This window comes from Fistularia commersonii, chromosome 6, assembly GCF_037954325.1.
Source record: "Fistularia commersonii isolate RoL2024-O1a breed Wild chromosome 6, RoL_Fcom_v1.0, whole genome shotgun sequence".
Classification (NCBI taxonomy): Eukaryota; Metazoa; Chordata; class Actinopteri; order Syngnathiformes; family Fistulariidae; genus Fistularia; species Fistularia commersonii.
In genome coordinates, this window is record NC_141289.1 from 20,861,232 (window position 1) to 20,880,621 (window position 19,390).

The 19,390-nt window shown below is 45.1% G+C and overlaps 2 protein-coding genes across 5 annotated transcripts; one reads left to right on the top strand and one right to left on the bottom strand.

The window, feature by feature from the left end:
- Positions 1-204: 204 nt before the first annotated feature.
- On the bottom strand, positions 205-10,333 carry setdb2 (SET domain bifurcated histone lysine methyltransferase 2). 3 transcript variants are annotated; one of them, XM_086148641.1, is made up of 12 exons: positions 8,102-8,713; positions 6,978-7,091; positions 6,811-6,906; positions 6,546-6,730; positions 6,190-6,477; positions 4,326-4,654; positions 3,157-3,326; positions 2,182-2,411; positions 1,006-1,036; positions 754-920; positions 587-675; positions 205-509 (listed from the first exon to the last, which is right to left on the bottom strand). In XM_086148641.1, the coding sequence occupies exons 1-12, from the start codon at positions 8,139-8,141 to the stop codon at positions 347-349; spliced, it is 1,902 nt and encodes a 633-aa protein (XP_086004767.1). In that variant the 5' UTR covers positions 8,142-8,713; the 3' UTR covers positions 205-346. The 3 variants fall into 3 exon arrangements, 2 of the variants coding, with proteins under 2 accessions (XP_086004767.1, XP_086004768.1); XM_086148642.1 differs by lacking the exon at positions 8,102-8,713 and adding an exon at positions 10,143-10,333 and having other exon boundaries at positions 6,811-7,091; XR_015106304.1 differs by lacking the exon at positions 205-509 and having other exon boundaries at positions 589-675; positions 754-900; positions 8,102-8,717.
- Positions 8,725-17,837, top strand: LOC147233644 (uncharacterized). Of its 2 annotated transcripts, none has more exons than XM_086148643.1 (8): positions 8,725-10,130; positions 10,974-11,171; positions 11,780-11,902; positions 13,372-13,598; positions 14,667-14,804; positions 14,879-15,146; positions 16,622-16,705; positions 17,350-17,837. In XM_086148643.1, exons 2-8 carry the CDS (start codon positions 10,985-10,987, stop codon positions 17,508-17,510), a joined length of 1,188 nt encoding a protein of 395 aa, XP_086004769.1. In that variant the 5' UTR covers positions 8,725-10,130; positions 10,974-10,984; the 3' UTR covers positions 17,511-17,837. The 2 variants fall into 2 exon arrangements, with proteins under 2 accessions (XP_086004769.1, XP_086004771.1); XM_086148645.1 differs by having other exon boundaries at positions 14,676-14,804.
- Positions 17,838-19,390: the final 1,553 nt, after the last annotated feature.

Below are 19,390 nucleotides of genomic sequence, written 5' to 3' on the forward strand. Positions count from 1 at the left end.
TGTTTTTTCATTTTGGCATTAAAAAGTATGGACTTGTTCTTGAACTGGACATAGACACATTTAAAACGTCGGGGGAAAAAAAAACAAAAGAAGTTTTTGCATCAGATATGCAGATGCATGCTGGGCGTTCTGGAGGAGTGTGTGACTCAGCACAGCTCAGAAGCCGCCCGCCTTCGTCTTCATGGTATCAGTCATCAGTGTGTTTGTTTTTTTTCCAAATGTATTTTAATCAACCAAATTTTGGAAACAACAGTTATATTAATAAAGAAATGACACAGGAAGATTATAAACAATAATAGTTCCATGACGACGACATCGGAGTGGGTTGAAATGAGACGGCGGCGCCTCAACTTTCCACGCCGCACGCTTCGCACAGTTTCTCCTCTAAGATAAATTGTCCCTGACAGCCGTCGCTGCTGCACAGACAGGACACTTCCTTTCTCCTCAGCGAGCCTCCCTGCAGGTCCATCGAGTAATTCCAGGTCAGTTCCGTGCCAGCTTTCACCGCCCTGACAACACACACACACACACACACACATTACAACTATGATTTTGCAAATAAAGACTGCTCGCTAGGTTTGCTCACCTGCTGGTGAAGAAGGCAACCACCGGGAACTCTGGGTCGTGACAGTCGGTGAAGACGTGCTGGATGAACAGGTTGGGGTCGCAGCTGTGCTGCAGGGGTCAATGCGAGGTCAAAGGTCAATGCCAGGACATTCGGAACGAACGTGCACGAAAGCAAACGTGACGTACGTTGAAAAAGCGGCTGACATTTCCTTCCTTCCTGGCATCCAGCATGTAAAGGTCTTCTGGGTTCATCCTCCTCTTCAAACCCCTGGCGTTCTCCGCCAGGTAGCCGTTGACCTCAGAGATGCTGGTTGTCATGGTAACCTCCTTCCTCTGCAATTCAAAAGAATCACCTGACCAGCAGAGACCAGGTGAGCTGCTTCTCAGGTTAACTCAAAAAAAAAAAAAGATCTTGTCTTAGGGCTCCGTCTGTCCTACCTGAGGGAGCATCAGAACCTCCAGCCAAGGCCTGGTGAACACACACACACACACACACACACACACACACACACACACACACACACACACACACACACACACACACACACACACACACACACACACACACACACACACACACACACACACACACACACACACAATTACAAAAATAACCAATACAGTTATTGTCCCTATCCTGAGGTGAAATCAATAATAATCTTTCTTCTTCTCCTCCTTTGGTCTTTAGGGTCTTCAGGGTCTCCACCATGAATCCACCTCCTAACCCTGTTCTCTGGATCCTCCTCTCTCACACCAACTACCTTCCTATCCTCTCTAGCTATGCCCATCAATCTTGGTCTATCAGTTATCAAAATCAGTTCTTCATAATAAAACCAAAATTATGTGCAATAAAACCACTGCAGATGGTCCAGAATGCTGCAGCACGGTTGGTATTCACTCAACCCAAAAGGGCTCATGTTACACCTCTGCTCATCCAGCAGCTGCCAGGATCGAGCACAAGGTCCTGACCTGGCCTTCAAAACCACCTCAGGAACAGGTCCAGCATATCTGAACCAAATGATAAGACCTTATGTTCCCGGCAGAGAGCTGCGTTCCTCTGATACAAACCTACTAGCAGTACCTTCTGCTCGCTCTAAGCGATCTCAGGCAAAACTGTTCTCAGTTCTACTACCTCAGTGGTGGAACAAACTTCCGGAAGCAACAAGACTAGCATCATCTCTCTCAACCTTCAGGAAACAGGTAAAAACTGCTCTCTTTCAGGACTATTTACTGCGCTGATGCCCCAGATCAGGTTAGGCACAAAGTTAGGCTATGCAGTGTGTGTGTGTGTGTGTGTGTAGGTTTGTGTACGTCTTTGTCAAAAAAAAAAAACAAAAAAAAACTCACTAACCCAAGCTTACTGTTCTGTATATTTCCTGTGCATCTTGTATTTGCAAGTGTTATTTGCAGTCTCTATGTCCTCTATTGTAAGTCGCTTTGGATAAAAGCGTCTGCCAAATGTAATAATAATCAATAATCCTCAGAGAGCAAATTTGGAAAATTGGCCCGATGTGCGAATGTGCGAGCAAATGGCTGCCTGTCCGTTTCTGTTTCCGCCCTGGAAAGACGGGAGGCTCCATCTTCCCCCCGCGGGACCAGCCATGGAAGAATCACCTTTTCCCGGTCCTGAGCTGCCGTGACGTCCGCGGGCCTCTGGATGACGGGGACGTGAAGCGGAGGTGAGGTGGGCGGGGGCGACTCCAGCAGGTTGCTCCGCCCCTCCAGCACCGGCGGCGCCAGCCACTCGGTGACCACCTCCACCTCATCGTCGGAAGGCAGGTCGGCCCGGGTCAGCTTCGGGGGCGGCGTCTCGCTGGGACTTTGGGCCCTCCGTAAGATCACGCCTGCGGGCGACGCGGCGTGAGCCGAGGCCGTAGACCAGGGATGTCAAACATACGGCCCGCGGGCCGGAACCGGCCCGCAAAGGGGTTCAACCAGGCCCGCAGGATAATTTGAAAGTGAAAAAATGCATAAAAGACAAGGATTTATTTTTTTTAATTAAATGCAAATCAAGAATTTTCCGCTAAGAAGGGCACTATTTTGGTCAGCGTAGACGGCATCACTGAGACGAACCAATCAGCAGACGTCATCAATGCACCACCTGCTGCTTGTTATGACGTTGTTTCTACCCTGTTCTCCACCTCCCCGCTACGCCCTCATTAGCCAAAATGTCGTTATCAAAATAGAGAAAAGTAGTTAGAGTGTAGAATTTTCAAAGAAAAACGGACTACGTCCTATTTATTTACGGAGACGCACGGGAAACCTTCGTGCTTGCCGTGTTTGCAACAAGTTTCGGTATTTAAAGAATATAATATTCGGCGCCACTATGAGACTCATCAGGTGTTTCATGAAATGTTTTGTAAAGGGATTGTTCATGAAATTCCAAGATTTTCCTCATGTCCTTGTACTTCTTTACACCAAAACAGAGGAAAGACATGATATTTTGGTTATTTATTGCTGAGTATGCCATTATTTTAACGGTCCGGCCCACTTGACATCTACCTTGGCCGTATGTGGCCCGCCATGAGAAATGAGTTTGACACCCCTGCCGTAAACGCTTGGAATTGAAGGAGAAAAAAAAAATCTCACCCGCGAAAACGCACACGAATGTCCCCGCGTCCACGTCGTCACGGCAACGCACGCCCCAGCCGCACCGGGCCGTCTGGAAGACCTGCAGACGCACCCGGATTCCCCGCTGGACAAGACGGTTCTGGCAGCGAGCGCGGTCGCAGCCGCACCACGGCCCGCACTCATATATACTGGCACATTCACACCACAGACACACAGATTGTTTTCATATTATTCAATATATCATCATCAGTTCCCTTCATGTTTTACACGGCTATGTACCCTGTACAACAGCTACTTTTTTACCACCCTTTGAACGCTGCGGCTTAAACGACCATGTGGCTAATTTATGGACTTTTTTTGTGCTAACGAGCTTCACGCTGCTAAAACCTTTAGCCTCGTCACATCGGACCCATGAAATAAGAGTGAAAGTCAATTCTGACAGCGAAGAAGACGACTTTAACGGTTTTAGTGAGCAGGAGGAAGACCAAGACAGCCATCAGCTGGTAGAGGGTAAAGCAGGATAGAAAATGGAAGGATTGTGTTATTTATTCTTCATCTTTTTCGTCAGCTGCGTAACAGCCATTGTTCGGAAAAAAGCATTTCCAGTACGTATGTGTGGATGTTACTGCTATGGATTTCATTAAAAGTAAAAAAAATGTTTCTGTGTAAATATCTCATGTTACAACGTGGACACCTGAGGCTTATAGACAAGTGCGGCCTTTATATGTACACATAGATTTTTCATTTTTTTGTTTATATTCAGCTGTGCTCAATAGTCCAGAAATGACATTATATTTTACGGAACAATTTATTCAATTAAAATGACTCCGATAAAGAAAAAAAAAAAAATCACCCTTTTTTTCCAGAGCAGTACATAGGTGTGAATGTTACTGCTATGGATTTCATTAAACGTAAAAAAAAAAAAAAAAAAATTTGTGTAAATATCTCATGTTACAACGTGGACATCTGAGGCTTATAGACAATTTCGGCCTTTATATGTACACATACATTTTTAATTTTTTAGTTTATATTCAGCTGCGCTCAATAGTCCACAAATGATGGTATATTTTACGGAACAATTTATTCAATTAAAATAACTCAGATAAAGAATAAGATCAACTTTTTTTTTTTTTTTTTCCCCAGAGTAGAAGTAAAGCATTGAAATTAGTTTTCTCAAGCGGACTCACCCTGATGGTACGGGCTCCGTCAGCCTCTGGTGAGTGTAACGCTGCCCCTGGGCGGTCATGGCGATGCATGCGCAGCTCCGGGCGTCGCTGCAGCCGTCTGCGCAGTCGCAGCAGGCGCTGAACAGCGTGCCTCTGTGGCTCAGGAAGCAGCCGTGTGGCCAGCGATCCTTCCTGTAGCGGAAATCCACGGGCTGGCCCTCGCCGGGGGTCACGCACAGTTCCACCGGCGTCGGCTCCAGACCCCTGCTGAGATCCACCTCGGGCTGCTTCGGGCCTGCGACCGCGGGGGCGTCGACACGCACGGCGGGGTTGAACGTGAAGAAGTCCACCTGGAGGAGAGACACACACATAAACATGCCAATTCGGCTGGTAAGATGATGCTAATCAAGTCGCTCCAGAATAGGAGTCATATCGTTATTAGTCACAACCAGCTTTACTGAACACGCATCGGCACACAAACAAAGGCTCTCGTTTTCGGTTACTTCTTGGACCGACGTGAATCCGCTTTTTAATCCACTGAACGCCACAGGAGGTCTTTCCTACCTGAGGCTATCAGACTTTTTAATTCCTCTTCCCTCAGCCGCAGGGAATCTTCAAATCAAATCAAATCTTTGTAGTTACAGTTAAGACAATTTGTATTTCATTATATTTCATTGTATTTCTTATTCTTCCTCCTTTCTACTATTATCTATTACTGTTATGTTTTTACTTGAAACTCTGGCACAACAATTTCCATCGGGATAAATAAAGTTGTTCTCATCTCATCTCAAGGTCTATAGGTTATACAAAATACAATGATATAAAGTGCAAATGTGGTCGGGTAGTATACTGGGTGAGTGTAACAGTGCAAAGACAAAAAAATAAAACCTGTCGTCGTACAGTATGTCCATTATAGCATGACCAGGGAGCAGCACACACACTGGTAATACGTGGTGACTTGAAATGATACAAGGTTGACATTTTGTTCAGGAAGTAGTGTGTTTTTTGAGGAAGTCATGTTATTGTTAACATAATATGATATTTAAGATTTTCTGGGGATCGGTGTGTTTAGCAGCGTGATTGATGGCTTGTGGGGTGAAAAAGCGGTCTTAGCGATAGTGATCGATCTGTACCTCCTTCCTCGCCAACAGTGACATTTACGGCCGCTTCCTGACTCTGGAAGAATACGGCTCCTGAGTAGGCAACCGGCTTACGTTATATCACCTGTCGGGCATCCGTCACGTTGTGGATGTTGGATGCCAACGGCTCCCAGGAGCCTCCGTGTTTCTACAGTAGCCAATGGAGGGGCTTCCTCTTGAAGTCCACAGTCTTGAGCAGATCCAGCTCCAGAGGATCAGCTGTTCAACTGAGTCTGCATGCAAACTCATCGCCGCCTCTGATGAGCCACTTTACACAGCTGAAGTGATCTACTGCAAATCCGTACACGATGGGAGCCGTCCAATCAGCGCAGACCTTCAGCCAGGAGGGTGACACACCGCCTCCAGCTCCACGGGTCTTCTGTCTCCTCACCAGCGTGCACTGAATGCATTCGCAAACCCTGAATGACGGCGTCGGTGGGGAAGGAGCGGAGATAACCCGACGATGGGGTGGAGCGGAGGTTTCCTGAGGTGGCCCAGGGCTGGTGTTGTTGATTTATGCGAAAACAATCGTCGTGTGCACGCACATGTGCCCGCAAAGGCTTAACTGAAGCTATCCAATGGACCAAAACATTGCGAAGGGGTCATTGTTTTGAAATATTCATCTAGGCCCTGCATCCTCAGCCTTTCCATATTGGGACACCTCAAACAGGCTGATGATCGCAGGCAGAGAAGACTAGAAATGATGAGAATTCAAATCAATATTTTACACTCCTCAACAAACCCACCTGCAGGACGTCGTAGCTCTCCGTGGCCAAAAGGTAGCGTAGCACATCGTCCTGATTACGGAGGCTCTGCCCACAAGGTGCTTTGTAAAGAATGTTGCCCGCCGCCTCTTCCTCTTCGTCCGGCCCGGTTTGCTCCACCTCTTCTTGCTCCTCTGCGGCGTCGCCAGCCTGTGCCATGAGCACGGCACTCAGCCTCTTGAAGCCGCAGAGCAGCGGCACTTTCAGAGGGTTCTGACCCCAGAAGGGAGGCGGAGAATGATGCGTGCTCGGTAAGCCGGGCAGGCAGGCCTGGACAGACAGGCAACGTTAACAAGTCCTCATGCGGCAGCTATTTTAAATTCTGAGCGCGGGTTCACCTTGGAGCAGCTGTGTAGCTGGTACTGCAGCTGCACTGGGGTCAGCGGTGGCAGCAGCTCCTCGCGGCCCGCGGGAGGGCTGGCGGCGGGCGAAGGCGGCGCGGTGGCGGGGCTGCTCGTGGCGGCGGTGATTGCGGCGTTGGCTTTCGGGGGCGAAGACATGGCGGGGCCTCGCAGGGCGTCATCTTAAGACAAATAAACTCATGAGCTTCGTTGAAACTGGGAAATTGACCGTGACGGTTTGGTATCTGTGGCAGAGGTTCACCTGCACCGATGACAACTTGGACCACCTGGGACGGTGCTGGCGGAGACAGGACACACCAGTCCAAACAGTCCAGCAGCTTCAGGACCAGGACCCGCTCTGAACCAAAACCACAGGTTAGACACGGAAGTCCTCGGCGGAGCCTCATCTCCACTAAAGAGCGGGAACACCTTTGTCCGTTGCTGCATTGGTCTTCAAGGCGCTTCGCAGGTGATCCAGATACCCAAAGACTCCTTTGAAGACCTGGTCCACGTCCTCCTGAGCCCAGAAGGCTTTGGCTCGCTCTGGAAATACGAAAAGAAAAAAAATAACAAAAGAAAAATTAAAAAAACACAAAAAAAAGGGCAAAAAAACAGAAGAAAGTTCTTCCTGCTAAAGAGAATGGTCCACTTGGACCACAAAGTAATGTGAAATCAAAATAATATTACAGCGATTTCTGAAAAATAATTATGGCAGTTAATTATCAATCATCTTTTCTTCTCTTCAACATCATCACAGAAACTAAAATATTTCTGTGCAGCAAACGATGAACGCAGGACAGCTACTTGACCGTGTTTGACGTCCTCTTATCAACCAGCTGTTTTGGTTGACAAAAACAAGGAGAGGCTGAGTTGGACGGGAATAAAGAATGCATTTCATTCACAAGATCTATGTGAGCAGGCAAATGAAATGTGGGTTTTGGTGAAATGACATGACGCTGCCACGTCTGACAACAACATCAACCCACATCCCGATTAAAGCGGCCAAAAACCAGACAAAATAAGATTAACTCCGGGCCAGATCTACACAATCAGAGGCCAGATCAGATCATCCAGACTCCATTCAGGCCAAAACACATGGCAGACCTTGATTGCATTACAGCAGAGATAGTAATGATTAAAATTCTTATCAGATCAATTTGATAAAAAAAGAAAAAGCAGTTGCAAAAAGCTGGTGATTGATGTCAACTTGAAATAGCCTGTTTCTACTGATATTCTCCATCAGGAACACATCTTAACTGCCCAAATCTGAACCAGACACAGTGAAAACATAAACAAATCGGTTTTTTGAGACGGTCTGTTTTACTCGGTGATTTAAAAGAGAAATTATCTGATGCTGAGACGAAACAATCGGAGGATTTTGGTGCTTTTCTGGGGCGACTGGATGTTTGGCTTCATCATGAACCTTCACTGATTTGATATTAGACCCGACAAAAGTCTGAATGAATTTGGGGTCCAAACAAAGTAGCTTAAAATGCAAAAGTCATGGCAATTAAAAATAAAATCGACTGGTTTTTAAATTTCCAAAACCTCACCGACATCTCGGGGATCCAGAGGCTCCTCCTCGACGTCCATTGGAGCTACGTAGCTAGCAGTTAGCTGCTAACGCAATGCAAACTTTGCGATCTCCAGACTGAAACATGGGTGCAGACGAATACTCCTTCACGGATTGATTTAACCAGTCAGGTCCATATCTGTCGGGTATTTTGCGGAGGTGGTGTTAACATACGAGGTTACGTTTAAATGCAATTTGGCTGCTTTTTGTTCATTCACCCATGTCGCTAACTTAGCTGCTAATGCCTCTCGTGAAGAAAAAAAATCGTAAAAGAAAAAGAGCACAACACTCCGGTCAGCTCACACGTCATGTAGCCGCTTACTAATGTTCAAAAATCCTCCAGAAAACGATGTATTTTGTTAATTTGTGGCACTTCCGACAAATAATGAGTTATTTTTCGCGTTTGCGGGTAGAGCGCCGGCGACACGCAAGTGCGATAGGAGTCCTCCCGGGCACCGTACTTTTGACGTCTCTACATAGCAATTGCGAATCGAGACATTTTAATCATATTCGGTTGTGGCGGATAGCGACAAGTAACAATGTTTGCAGTCTGTCCATTTAAAAAGTTAACTTGATCTGTGATATTTTACACACGTTTCTATAGTTTCTTCGTTGACTGTTTAATTTGGTGTTTGGCGTGACTACAGCGCCCCCCGCTGGTCGGCGGTGGTACTGCAGCAATGCACAAGCGGCAGGTGTGTCTGTTTTCAGCCAAACAGAAAAATAACAATAGTATTAACAAAGGATTGGAAAATATGATGATAAAAAACGCGTTTTTTGTTATAATTATCCCATATCACCCTGTGCAAAATGCACAGCTGAAATTTGAATAATGCGAGAGATAAAACAGCATTTTTACATGACACACAGACTCACTATTGATGATTCTTTATTTCTAGGTAACAATTTAAGGCCTTTCCAGGCGTACTGGTAGCAGTATTCTACTTTCCTTATCTCCTCCTTTCAGCTTGTTCTGGACACTCCTCACACACCCTCATGTTGTTGTGTTTGTTTTCACCAGTTGTATGGGCAGGGAGTGGATGAAGCGGGTGGCGGCCAGAGGCCGGGGGTTTTCTGCATCCAAAGACTTATTGGCTCTGCTCGGGCATTTCAGGGAGTCAGAGAGAAGCAGGCAGGCAGAGAGGCTTCGCCGAGGTCGCTGTAGATGAGGACCGACGGGAGGGCTCCATGTCTGGAGCTTGACCTTAAGTCAGAATCTCAAACCTTTTCCCCTTAAAACACCTGGCTGTCTGTGTCTCACAGCTGTTACAAGAGTTAGATTTAAACTTCACAAACAGTTCATAAGTAATGTTCATCTAAAAATGATAAAGTTTAAAATATACTGTATGCTTCCCCTTTGCTGCCCGTTGCTGATGTTTCCATTTAGTTTAATAAAGTAACTGCATGCATTTTATGGAAACGCCATTTTAAAATGAAGAAAAGATGTAATAAACATTGAAGTCTTTACACAGGAAAGCAAATCCTGCATCGCAATACGATTTTTAAAAGCAAACCCTTGACTGTTTTGTGTTTCCGCGGCACTGCATGTGCTCGGCCATAGGAGCGGCCTTTTTGTCCCCCGCCGCCCGCCATCCCTGGTCGACCTCCGGCCGTACGAACGGAGGGGCTCCGAACATCTGCAGCTTTTCGATTCTGCATCACGGCTCGCCGCTTCCGAGGCACCAGAGCCGCGCCGACCGACCGACCGACCGCCCGACCGCCCGGGGCTTCACCCTTCCGGGGCTTCACCCTGCCGGGGCTTCGCTCTCCCGCCGCCGCTTCCGGCGCCGTTTCGTAACCAAGTGTCAACGAAGTTACGCAAGTTGTATTTGTTTTTTTTTCATTTTCACCGCGGGAGACTTATGAAAACGTCAAAGTGCCGGTGAGGCTGCAAGTCCCGGACCAGGACCAGGACCAGGACCAGGACCAGGACCAGGACCAGGACCAGGACCCCGGGCGCGGCGTGTGTTCCAGGGCCAGGTGGTTTCCGCGTCTGCAGGAACAAACAGGTAAGGACTCACCTTCTGCTTTTTGGCCAAATATTCACGAGTTGTTCTCCATTCCAATCTCATCTCATTTAAACGACGAGAAGTCTGAATTTGTGTCTTAACTTTATAGTTTATAGTACATTGAACGATTTGAAAATGAAATAAAAAAAACAATTAAGATGGGAGAATATTTGCATTTTTCGATGTTAAGAAAGGGGGTTATGCAAGAGTGTCGCTGCACCACATACATAAAAGTTGCGTAAGGCGAGAATTGCTATGTCATAACCACCGTCACAAACTGAGAGGTAGAAAGATACAAAGAAAATGAATGACAATGATCATAATCAATGCTTTTAATATGTACAATACATCAAGATTTTCATATTATCAGCGCATGACGACTCTCTTGCACTTCTTTTCTATTTTGCATCAAACTTGTAGCGTTGCACATTTCCCTTTGCACCTTACTGTCATTTAATTTAGAAATAAAATTGTAAACAAAACGTCTTTTTAATTTATAATTTCTGTCTTATGCAACACTAATGTAAAGATCTCTGGTTTGTAGGGAATCCTGGTGCTTTTTAATACTAGACACTTCTTAGACGGACAAGTTTCACTGGACCTTCCATGCACAGTTTAAAATAATAGGTTGTTTCATTTAATTTGTGTTAAGTATCATTCAATTTCATTCTTCATTTTTAATACTATCTTTTATTGTTGTATTATTATTTCTCTTATCCATGCTACGCTGCTCCAACTTGCTTTAAATTGCTCCCCGGGGATAAAAAAAGTTTTTTTGAAAGGTGGAAAAGGCAGGTCAGGCCTTTCAAATAAAGACAGTGCGTGTAACGCGTGATGTTCCAGGTACCGTCAGCATGTCGCAGGTTCGGCAGGCGGTGGGCGAAGCGCTGTGGGCCGCCTGTGCAGCCGACGCCATGTCCATGCCGGCCCACTGGTACTACAACGTCAGGGACATCTGGGATGACTTCGGCGGCTGGATCTCCTGCTTCCGAGCGCCAAAGACGAAACATCCCAGCAGCATCCTGAGCCTGTCCAACACCGGTCAGATTCCTGCCGCGGACAGAACACACACAACACTGACACATTTTCCATCTTGTTCGAGAATATAAAGCTCTATTACATACATAACGTCACTCTATTTATATTGTTGTTTGGTTCTGGTTGTGTATTTTTCACCCTCACTGTTCCTTGATGTTGCCCATGTTGTTGTTGTTGTTGTTAGCTACTTATCTGCTGTCTATTTATTCGCTGTTTTGTTTTTTTTTTGTCTTGCTCTATCCTGTCTTGCCTTTCTATTTTTATTTATTCTCATATTTATATTCATATATATATTTTTTTTGACATTATAATTGCTACACTGCTGTGACAAAGGAATCTCCACTACGTTACATTACATTACATTACATTACATTGCATTTGGCAGACGCTTTTATCCAAAGCGACTTACAATAGAGGACATAGGGACTGCAAATACACTTGCAAATACAAGATGCACAGGATACGTGGATCAATAAAGTTTATTTTTATCTTAAAGAAAGGCCCCTGTTGGCCTTTGGAGAATTAGCACCCAGGGGCGGCGTTTTCTTAAGCCGTCGAAAGATATCATGGTGTTTGTGAAATCAAATTCCAAACGTGCGTTTGTCTTTTAGCCGGCAGCGGACGCTCCGCAAGCTCGTCGGTCGCCAGGCAACCCGAAGTCGTCGGGAATGTCATCCTCCACGACAAACTGGGGCTGTGGAAGTCATCCAGCAGCTGTGTTCACTATCACCAAGGTAACGCTTCATCGCACCGTTCATTCCAAGTTATTAACCTCTTATTGTGGCGACTGGACCGAAACCGGCCTTTTCCATGAACCACCTTTGAGATGTGTCGCTTTTAATGATCCTGTCGCTTCAACCCGACAGCTTCCCGTCCCCTGTGGTTGATGCGCTGCTCTTTTTGTATACAGGACTGTCTCAGAAAATTAGAATATTGTGATAAAGTTCTTTATCTTCTGTAATGCAATTAAAAAAAACAAAAATTACTTTTTCATGATATTCTAATATTTCGAGATAGGATTTTGGAGTTTTCTTAAGATGTAAGCCATAATCAGCAATATTAAAATAATAAAAGGCTTGCAATATTTCAGTTGATTTGTAATGAATCCAGAATGTATGACATTTTTTGTTTTGTAATTGCAATACAGAAGATCAAAAACTTTATCACAATATTCTAATTTTCTGAGACAGTCCTGTAAACATACAGTTATTTCTGGACTATTGAGTGCACCTGAATAGAAGCCGCACCGGCTAAAAATACCTAAATAAATCTATGTGTACATAAATAAGCCACACTTTTCTATGAATAAATATAAATGAAAATATAAATACTAAAAAAAATAAAACATAAATAAAATCTAAATAAAAATAGATAAATAAATCAACATGCACATATATAGGCTGCACTTGTCTATAAGCCGCAGGTGTCCACGTTGTAACATGAGATATTTAAATAGAAACTTTACTTTTCATTAAATTCGTACGGTAAACATCCACAAATACGGGCTGGAAATGCTTTTTTCCGAGCAGCGACCGTAACACGGCTGGTGCTGATCTCTCCCTCCGGTCTGCACTGGACTCCGATAACATATCCAAACATTTCCACTTGCCGTTTTTGCACTACTGCTACTTTGCATTGAGAAAACCATCATGCTGCTTTTGTCCATATATTGTCAATGTTACGTCTACTGACCTTTGCACCGAACTTTACACAAAAAGGGCTTAAAAGAAGTAATTCTGCTGCTACTCTTTCATGGCGTCAAATATCAGTCAATATCTGCGTGCACTTTATACTTACTGTGGAATTGTAAAAAGCGTCTTCTCGATTCCTCCGAATGTACTGGACATGCAGAGGAGTTGATGATAAAGCTAACGTTGACTTTGAAACAGATGAATAATAAATAACACAATCCATCCATTTTCTATCCCTGCTTTGTCCTACTCCAGCGTTAAAGTCGTCTTCTTCTCCGTCGCCATTGAACGTCCTCAGATTTTCACGCTCATTTCACGGGTCCGATGTGACGAGGCTAAACGTTTTGGCGGCGCGAAGCTCGTTAGCACAAATCGGCCGCATCGTTGTTTAAGCCGCAAAGCGTGTGAAAAAAGTATCTGCTTCTAATCCGCGCGTGACGATAACTCCTCTCATGGAAACTAAACCAGGAGTGAGCGTCGGCCTGAGCTGAGCCTCCGCTGTTTCACTGCAGGTCTGCAGGAAGGCCACAACACGCTGAACATGCTCTGCGCCCTCCGAGCCGCTCGGGTTCTCACCGGCTTCGCCGACGTGTCGCGGCAGGAAGCGCGCGGCGCCGTGCTGGAGGACTACGTCCGCTTCATGACCACGCCCGGATCCCACAACGACACCTACGCCGAGTCCTCCCACCGAGCCTTCTTCGCAGACTGGCAGAAGGACCGGCCAGCGACGGCTCCGCAGGTCAGACGCTCAGAAACATGTTGATCTTTGTTATTGTCACCATCACCCGGTTAGCATTTCCGTTGTTTCTTTGTTCAGTTTTAGGTTTTACAGTCACCTATTTTTGGTATGTATTTGTTTTCCTGATCCTTCACTGAACCCCACTTTTACCCTGGGTTTCTGTTTTGATCCGTTTACTTTTATTTTATTTTGGACGCCATTTATTGTGTCATCTTTGGTCCTGCAGTGATTCTACTTCCAAATTCAGTGTCCGCGTTTGACGTGACCCTGTCAGTAAAAAACATTTATTCTTCAAAGATTTGTATTCACGTTCTTCACCGGTTTCCTTCGTCCGTCTAATTTCTGTCTTTTTTATGTGAATTAAACAAGTCATTACGGGAGCTCGAGTTTTTTCTCAGCTGTAAATTGATTCAGATAAATCGTACCTTTTTAATGTATGTGTTTTATTATAAGCTACTGAAAATAATTGTGATCCTCACCGGCATTCTGTTATCTATTTTTATCCTTGTTATCGTCTTTGTCCCTTTAATTGTCTCTTCTATTTTCATTCATTCATTCACACCTTTATTTATACTTGTAAGACCACTGAGGTCTCCCTCATTTTCAGGGTCGACAAGTTTAGAAGCAAAGCAGAGCACAGCGCAACAATACAATGAGATCAAATTAAAAAACAGTAGATAAACTAAAAACAGGTGAAAATGAGATTAAATTAAAGACAGTACGGAAGCAGTAGATAAAACTCGAAACAAGTAAAAAATGAGATCAAATTAAAAAGTACAAGGGGGTGGATAAAACTAAGAACAAGTACAATTGGCAGTACAAATTAAAAAAAAAAACAGTAGATAAACTAAAAACAGGTCCAAATGTGATTAAATTAAAGACAGTGCGGAAGCAGTAGATAAAACTCGAAACAAGTAAAAATGAGATCAGATTAAAAGTACAAGGGCAGTGGATTTATATATTTCTATTCATATTTTATCATTATTGTTGTGTTGCTGCGACAAAATCGAATCTCCCCTTTAGGGATCAATAACGTCTCATCTTCTGATTTCATCCTGGTGTTTCCAGGTCTTACAGTTTGCAGAAAGTCGCTCTCAGGAGCGGTTGAGGTCTTCCTACGCCGACAGTCAGCTGGACGCCATCGGCTGCCTCCTCGCCGCCCTCCCCTTCATCCTGCTGTCGGCGTCGGCCAACGAAGATCAAGCGGTGAGCACCTCGCTCTGCCGTCGGCTTTTTAAAAAGGCGCCCGGTTTTCTTCATTTCGACCTCCGGCTCTCCAGGTGTCGGCCGCCGTGGAGTTCGTGAAGCTCACCCACCCTCACCCCGGCGTGGCCGAGCACGTGTCCCTGTACGGCCGGTCCTTGCACGCCGTGCTGGGCGGTGCAGATCTGCGGCGGCAGGCGGAGGAAGCGCTGAAGAAGCTCGGCGTTTGGGAGGTGTGTCAGAAGTACGGCGCCCGAGCGGCGGCGTTTCCTCGCGCCTCCGAGGGACGACTTCGTGTCCATCAGAGCGCCGTCAGACACCTCGGCATCGCCTGCTACACCGAAGGTACTGCTTCCCTTTTGGTCCAGAGGTGTTTCAGGGTTGGAGCCCCGCTGGAGCGGTGCAGCGCTGCAGGAACACTGCAGGACGTCACGTAGAAACAGAAAATCAAACGATAAAACGATGCCAGATGTTGTGTTATTTCTCATACTGTGTCCATTGGACGATGTAAATAGGATCACTTCTTCTTCTTCGTCTTCTTCTTATTATTTTTCTTCTTCTTCTTCTTCTTCTTCTCTTCCCATGGGCCTTTCTCTTCAGGGTCTCCTTCTCCATCTCATCCTGTTCTCTGGATCCTCCTCTCTCACACCAACTACCTTCATCTCCTCTCTCACAGCGTCCATCCATCTTCTCTTTCTTCTTCCGCTAGACCTCCATTTCCAGCATCCGTCTATCAATATCTCCACTCTCCCTCCTCTGTCCACGACCCAACCATCTTTCTCTTCAAAACATCTAACATGTGCTGTTCCTCTGATGGACTCCTTCCTGATCCTCTCCATCCTGGTCGCTCCCAAAGAGAACCTCCACATCTTCATATCTGCAACCTCCAGCTCTGCTTCCTATCTTTCGATCGTAGTCAGTGTTTGTAGATCATCTCCCCACCGTCTCCTCCACCTTTCCTTTCCGTCTGGCTGATGTTCTTCTATCTCATTGAACCCCTGACACTTTTCTCCACCCGTTCCAACCTGCTTGAACCAGTTTCTTCACCTCTTCTCCACGCTCTCCTACGCTCCTGGCTGTTGACCCAAAGTAAGGGGTGTCAAACGTACGGGTCGCGGGCCTGTACCGGCCCGCCAGGGGGTCCATCCCGGCCCCAGGATCAAATCTCCAATTCAAAAAAATTCATGAAAATCATGAACTACTTTTTTTAACAATAGTTCACACAACACTATATGACTCACAACTTACAGCAGACGGTAGCAATGCGGCTTCTAGGTCTGGAAATAGCATTTTTACTTCTTCCTAGAAATGGACCTGCTTTTCCGTTGGACCCGACACACTCTCAGCGGCGAGATGTCGCTGTCGAAAAAGAGAAAAGAGGACATGGAGTGAAGGGTTTTCCAAGATAAATGGACTACTTCTTTGTTGTTGGTTGAAGTTAATAAGAAACCTGTTTGCTGGGTGTGGATGCAGCGAGTTTCGGTGCCACGATGAGACTCGCCGTGGTGGAAAATACAACAAAACAGAACCGAGAAGACAGAACTGAGGCATACTGTTGTTGAAATTGCTCTCACTTTGGTTGTTTGTCATGTATTTTTTAAGAGAACAGTTCATTATATATAAAGATCTTTATCATTTCCCTGTTCTCCTTTGTACTAAAACAAAGGAAACATTTGGACTTGGTGTCGCTTCTCGGTAACTAAGCTATGATTTTACCGGTCCGGATCCCTTGGCATCGAATAAGGCCGTAGTTTGAAGCCCTGATCTAATGAAATGTATCATTTTGAAAGGCTTGTGTTGTGTGGTTGTGTTTGCTGCAGGCGCTCTCTCCAGTATGTTTTATTTGGCTCATGAGTTCCACGATGACCTGGAGGAAGGAATCCTGACAAACACCAACTGTGGAGGTTTGTTTCTTTGTTTGACCTGAAGGTCGTCATTAATCAAGCCATCATTCATTAACAATTCAAATGCAGACAAGAAAACGTCTTTTATACTTGTTGGTTAATCCTATTTTTCCAAATTGAAGCTAATCTTTCATAGTCAAGAGTCTTCACAGTCAACCAGGATGATTTTTACACAATTAGCGGAAATTAACTATACTGCTCAAAAAAATAAAGGGAACACTTGAAGAACACAATGTAACTCCAAGTCAATCCCACTTGTGTGAAATCATAGTGTCCACTCAGGAAGCAACACACATTCATTTGGACTTGTTTTAAAGACATTACATCAAAGTTGGATCAGCCTGGAGTTTGTTTTTACACTTTAATTTTGAGTGTGATTCCTAATCCAGACCTCCATGGGTTGATACGATTGATTTCCATCGATCATTTTGGTGTGATTTTGTTGTCAGCACATTCAACTGTGTAAAGAGCAAAGTATTTCATAAGAATATTTCATTCATTTAGATCTAGGATGTGTTTTTTAAGTGTTCCCTTTATTTTTTTGAGCAGTGTATTAACTCTAATAGAAAACCGGACCAGTTTTTTTCCTGACAACCCTGTCAGATGAGTTTCAGCTCACAGAAGTTTCCCGTCGGCCTCCATAGGTGAGAACTGTAACCGCGGTGCGGCGCTGGGGGCCCTGCTGGGGGCCGGAGGGTCTTACCACGCCGCCGCCGCCGCCGCCGCCGTCCCACAGCGCTGGAGGGAAAAGCTGAAAGACGGCAAGGAGGCCGTCCCCGACATCCTGAGACGCCTACGGATCTGACGGGACGCAGCCGGCGTTTTCAGTGTTTACAGACAAGACATTTAGTCCTCCTGTTTCTAAAAGTCTGACTTCTTTTTTTCCATGTTGAATGAAAATCTGCCTGTAGAATGAGCTTTTTTTATAAGTTGGAAGAAGCTTAGTAAGACGTTGAGACCTCCATCACGGATCATGAAGTATGACACCGTTTAAAACCTCAATTTTGTTTTCATGACAATTTTTTTATTTTATTTTAAATCTGTCTGCATTCTTCTTAGAAAGTTGAATGCATTTCACTATATGTTTCACGTTTATTTATCTGAATAATAAAACGTTGCACTGAGTTAATCATTTGAACGTTTGGTTATTTGTGTTTTTGCTTATTGTTAAGTTTGGTTCCAAACATATTTCTTCTGTTCTTGGTTAAATGACTCCTAATTGATTAGTGTTGGACTCTTTCTAAAATAAAGGTCAACTTATTGCCAATAAATTGAAAAAAGTTTACGAAGCACATACGAGATGATCCTGCCAATCTGTGGGGCTCATCAAAGTTTGCAAGGTTTTATATTTACTGATTTTGATTCAGCTGAACAGGTCTGAGCAGTCCTGCACCTGAAGGTTCCTCAGTCCAACCACACGACTCAGCATCTCAACGATCCACCGCCGAAGCGTCTCCAACCACGTCAACACACTTCCGAAACCGAAAAAAAACCCCAAGCCTAGAAGGTTTGTCGACGTCTTTTCCCCTTTTCTTCTTTCACATCAATCTGTTTTTAGTGTCTGAGTTACAAAACATGACCTAAGAGATGAATAGACACATAAAAGGTTTCACTATTAGCCTTTGTTTATCTTGATAGATGCATTGATTGTTTTCCTAGTCAGTGATGAAGCCGTCAGAAGGTCCAGCTTCATGGAGGGGAGAGAACGGAGAGAAGGATCGAGGTGTTTAGTTGAAGTCTGGATGAGTGTTTGGCATCTGGAAACACACTGACAACCTTCAGCTGCCGCCTCCTGTGAAGGACTTCACACATCATATTCACCATATATCCGGTCCATATACATCCGGTCACCATCAGGGGTACAGAAGTGGACATTGTGGACACCTACAAGAACCTGGGTGTCCACTTGGACAATAAACTGGACTGGACTTTGAACATCAACGCCATCTTCAAGAAGGGTCAGAGCCGCCTGTTCTTCCTCAGGAGGCTCAGATCTTTCAACATCTGCAGGACCATGCCGCAGATGTTTGACCACTCGCTGGTGTCCGGCGTCATCTTCTACGCTGTTGTGTGCTGGGCAGCAGGATCAAGACAGCTGATGCTAACAGACTCAACAAGCTCCTCAGGAGAGCTGGATCTGTCCTGGGAGTGGAGCTGGAGTCTGTGGTGCAGGTGTCAGAGAAGCTCCTCAGGGTCATGGACGTCCATCACCCCCTGCATGGACACTGACGTCCTGTCAGAGCTCTTTCAGTCGTAGACTGATACCACCAAGGAGCTCCACTGAACACCAGGAGGTCTTTCCTACCTGAGGCTATCAGACTTTTTAATTCCTCTTCCTTCAGCCGCAGGGAATCTTCAAATCTTTGTACTTTTTAAGACCTTAAAACACTTGATAGCCTCAACCTTGACACTTTATGTTTTATTGTATTTCTTATTCTCCCTCCTTCCTACTATTATCTATTATTGTTATGTTTTTGCTTGAAACTCTGGCACAACAATTTCCTTTGGGATAAATAAAGTTGTTCTTATCTTATCTTATCTTATCTTGTTCTTATCTTATATGCACAGTATACACTTCTCTGAGATGATGTCGTCAGATGATCTCCATGCTCTGCAGATGATACTGAGTTGTACCCACCACTGAAGCCAGATGATTGATTCTTAAACTTGAGGCAAAGACATCAA

Coding starts and splice junctions, on each gene's coding strand:
- setdb2 (XM_086148641.1), bottom strand. CDS start 8,141: ATGGACGTCGAGGAGGAGCCTCTGGATCCCCGAGATGTCG. Junction 6,478..6,545: donor AGCTACACAGCTGCTCCAAG/GTGAACCCGCGC, acceptor CTGTCTGTCCAG/GCCTGCCTGCCCGGCTTACC. Junction 4,655..6,189: donor AGAGCTACGACGTCCTGCAG/GTGGGTTTGTTG, acceptor TCTCTCCTCCAG/GTGGACTTCTTCACGTTCAA.
- LOC147233644 (XM_086148643.1), top strand. CDS start 10,985: ATGTCGCAGGTTCGGCAGGCGGTGGGCGAAGCGCTGTGGGCCGCCTGT. Junction 11,172..11,779: donor CCTGAGCCTGTCCAACACCG/GTCAGATTCCTG, acceptor TTTGTCTTTTAG/CCGGCAGCGGACGCTCCGCA. Junction 13,599..14,666: donor GGCCAGCGACGGCTCCGCAG/GTCAGACGCTCA, acceptor TGGTGTTTCCAG/GTCTTACAGTTTGCAGAAAG.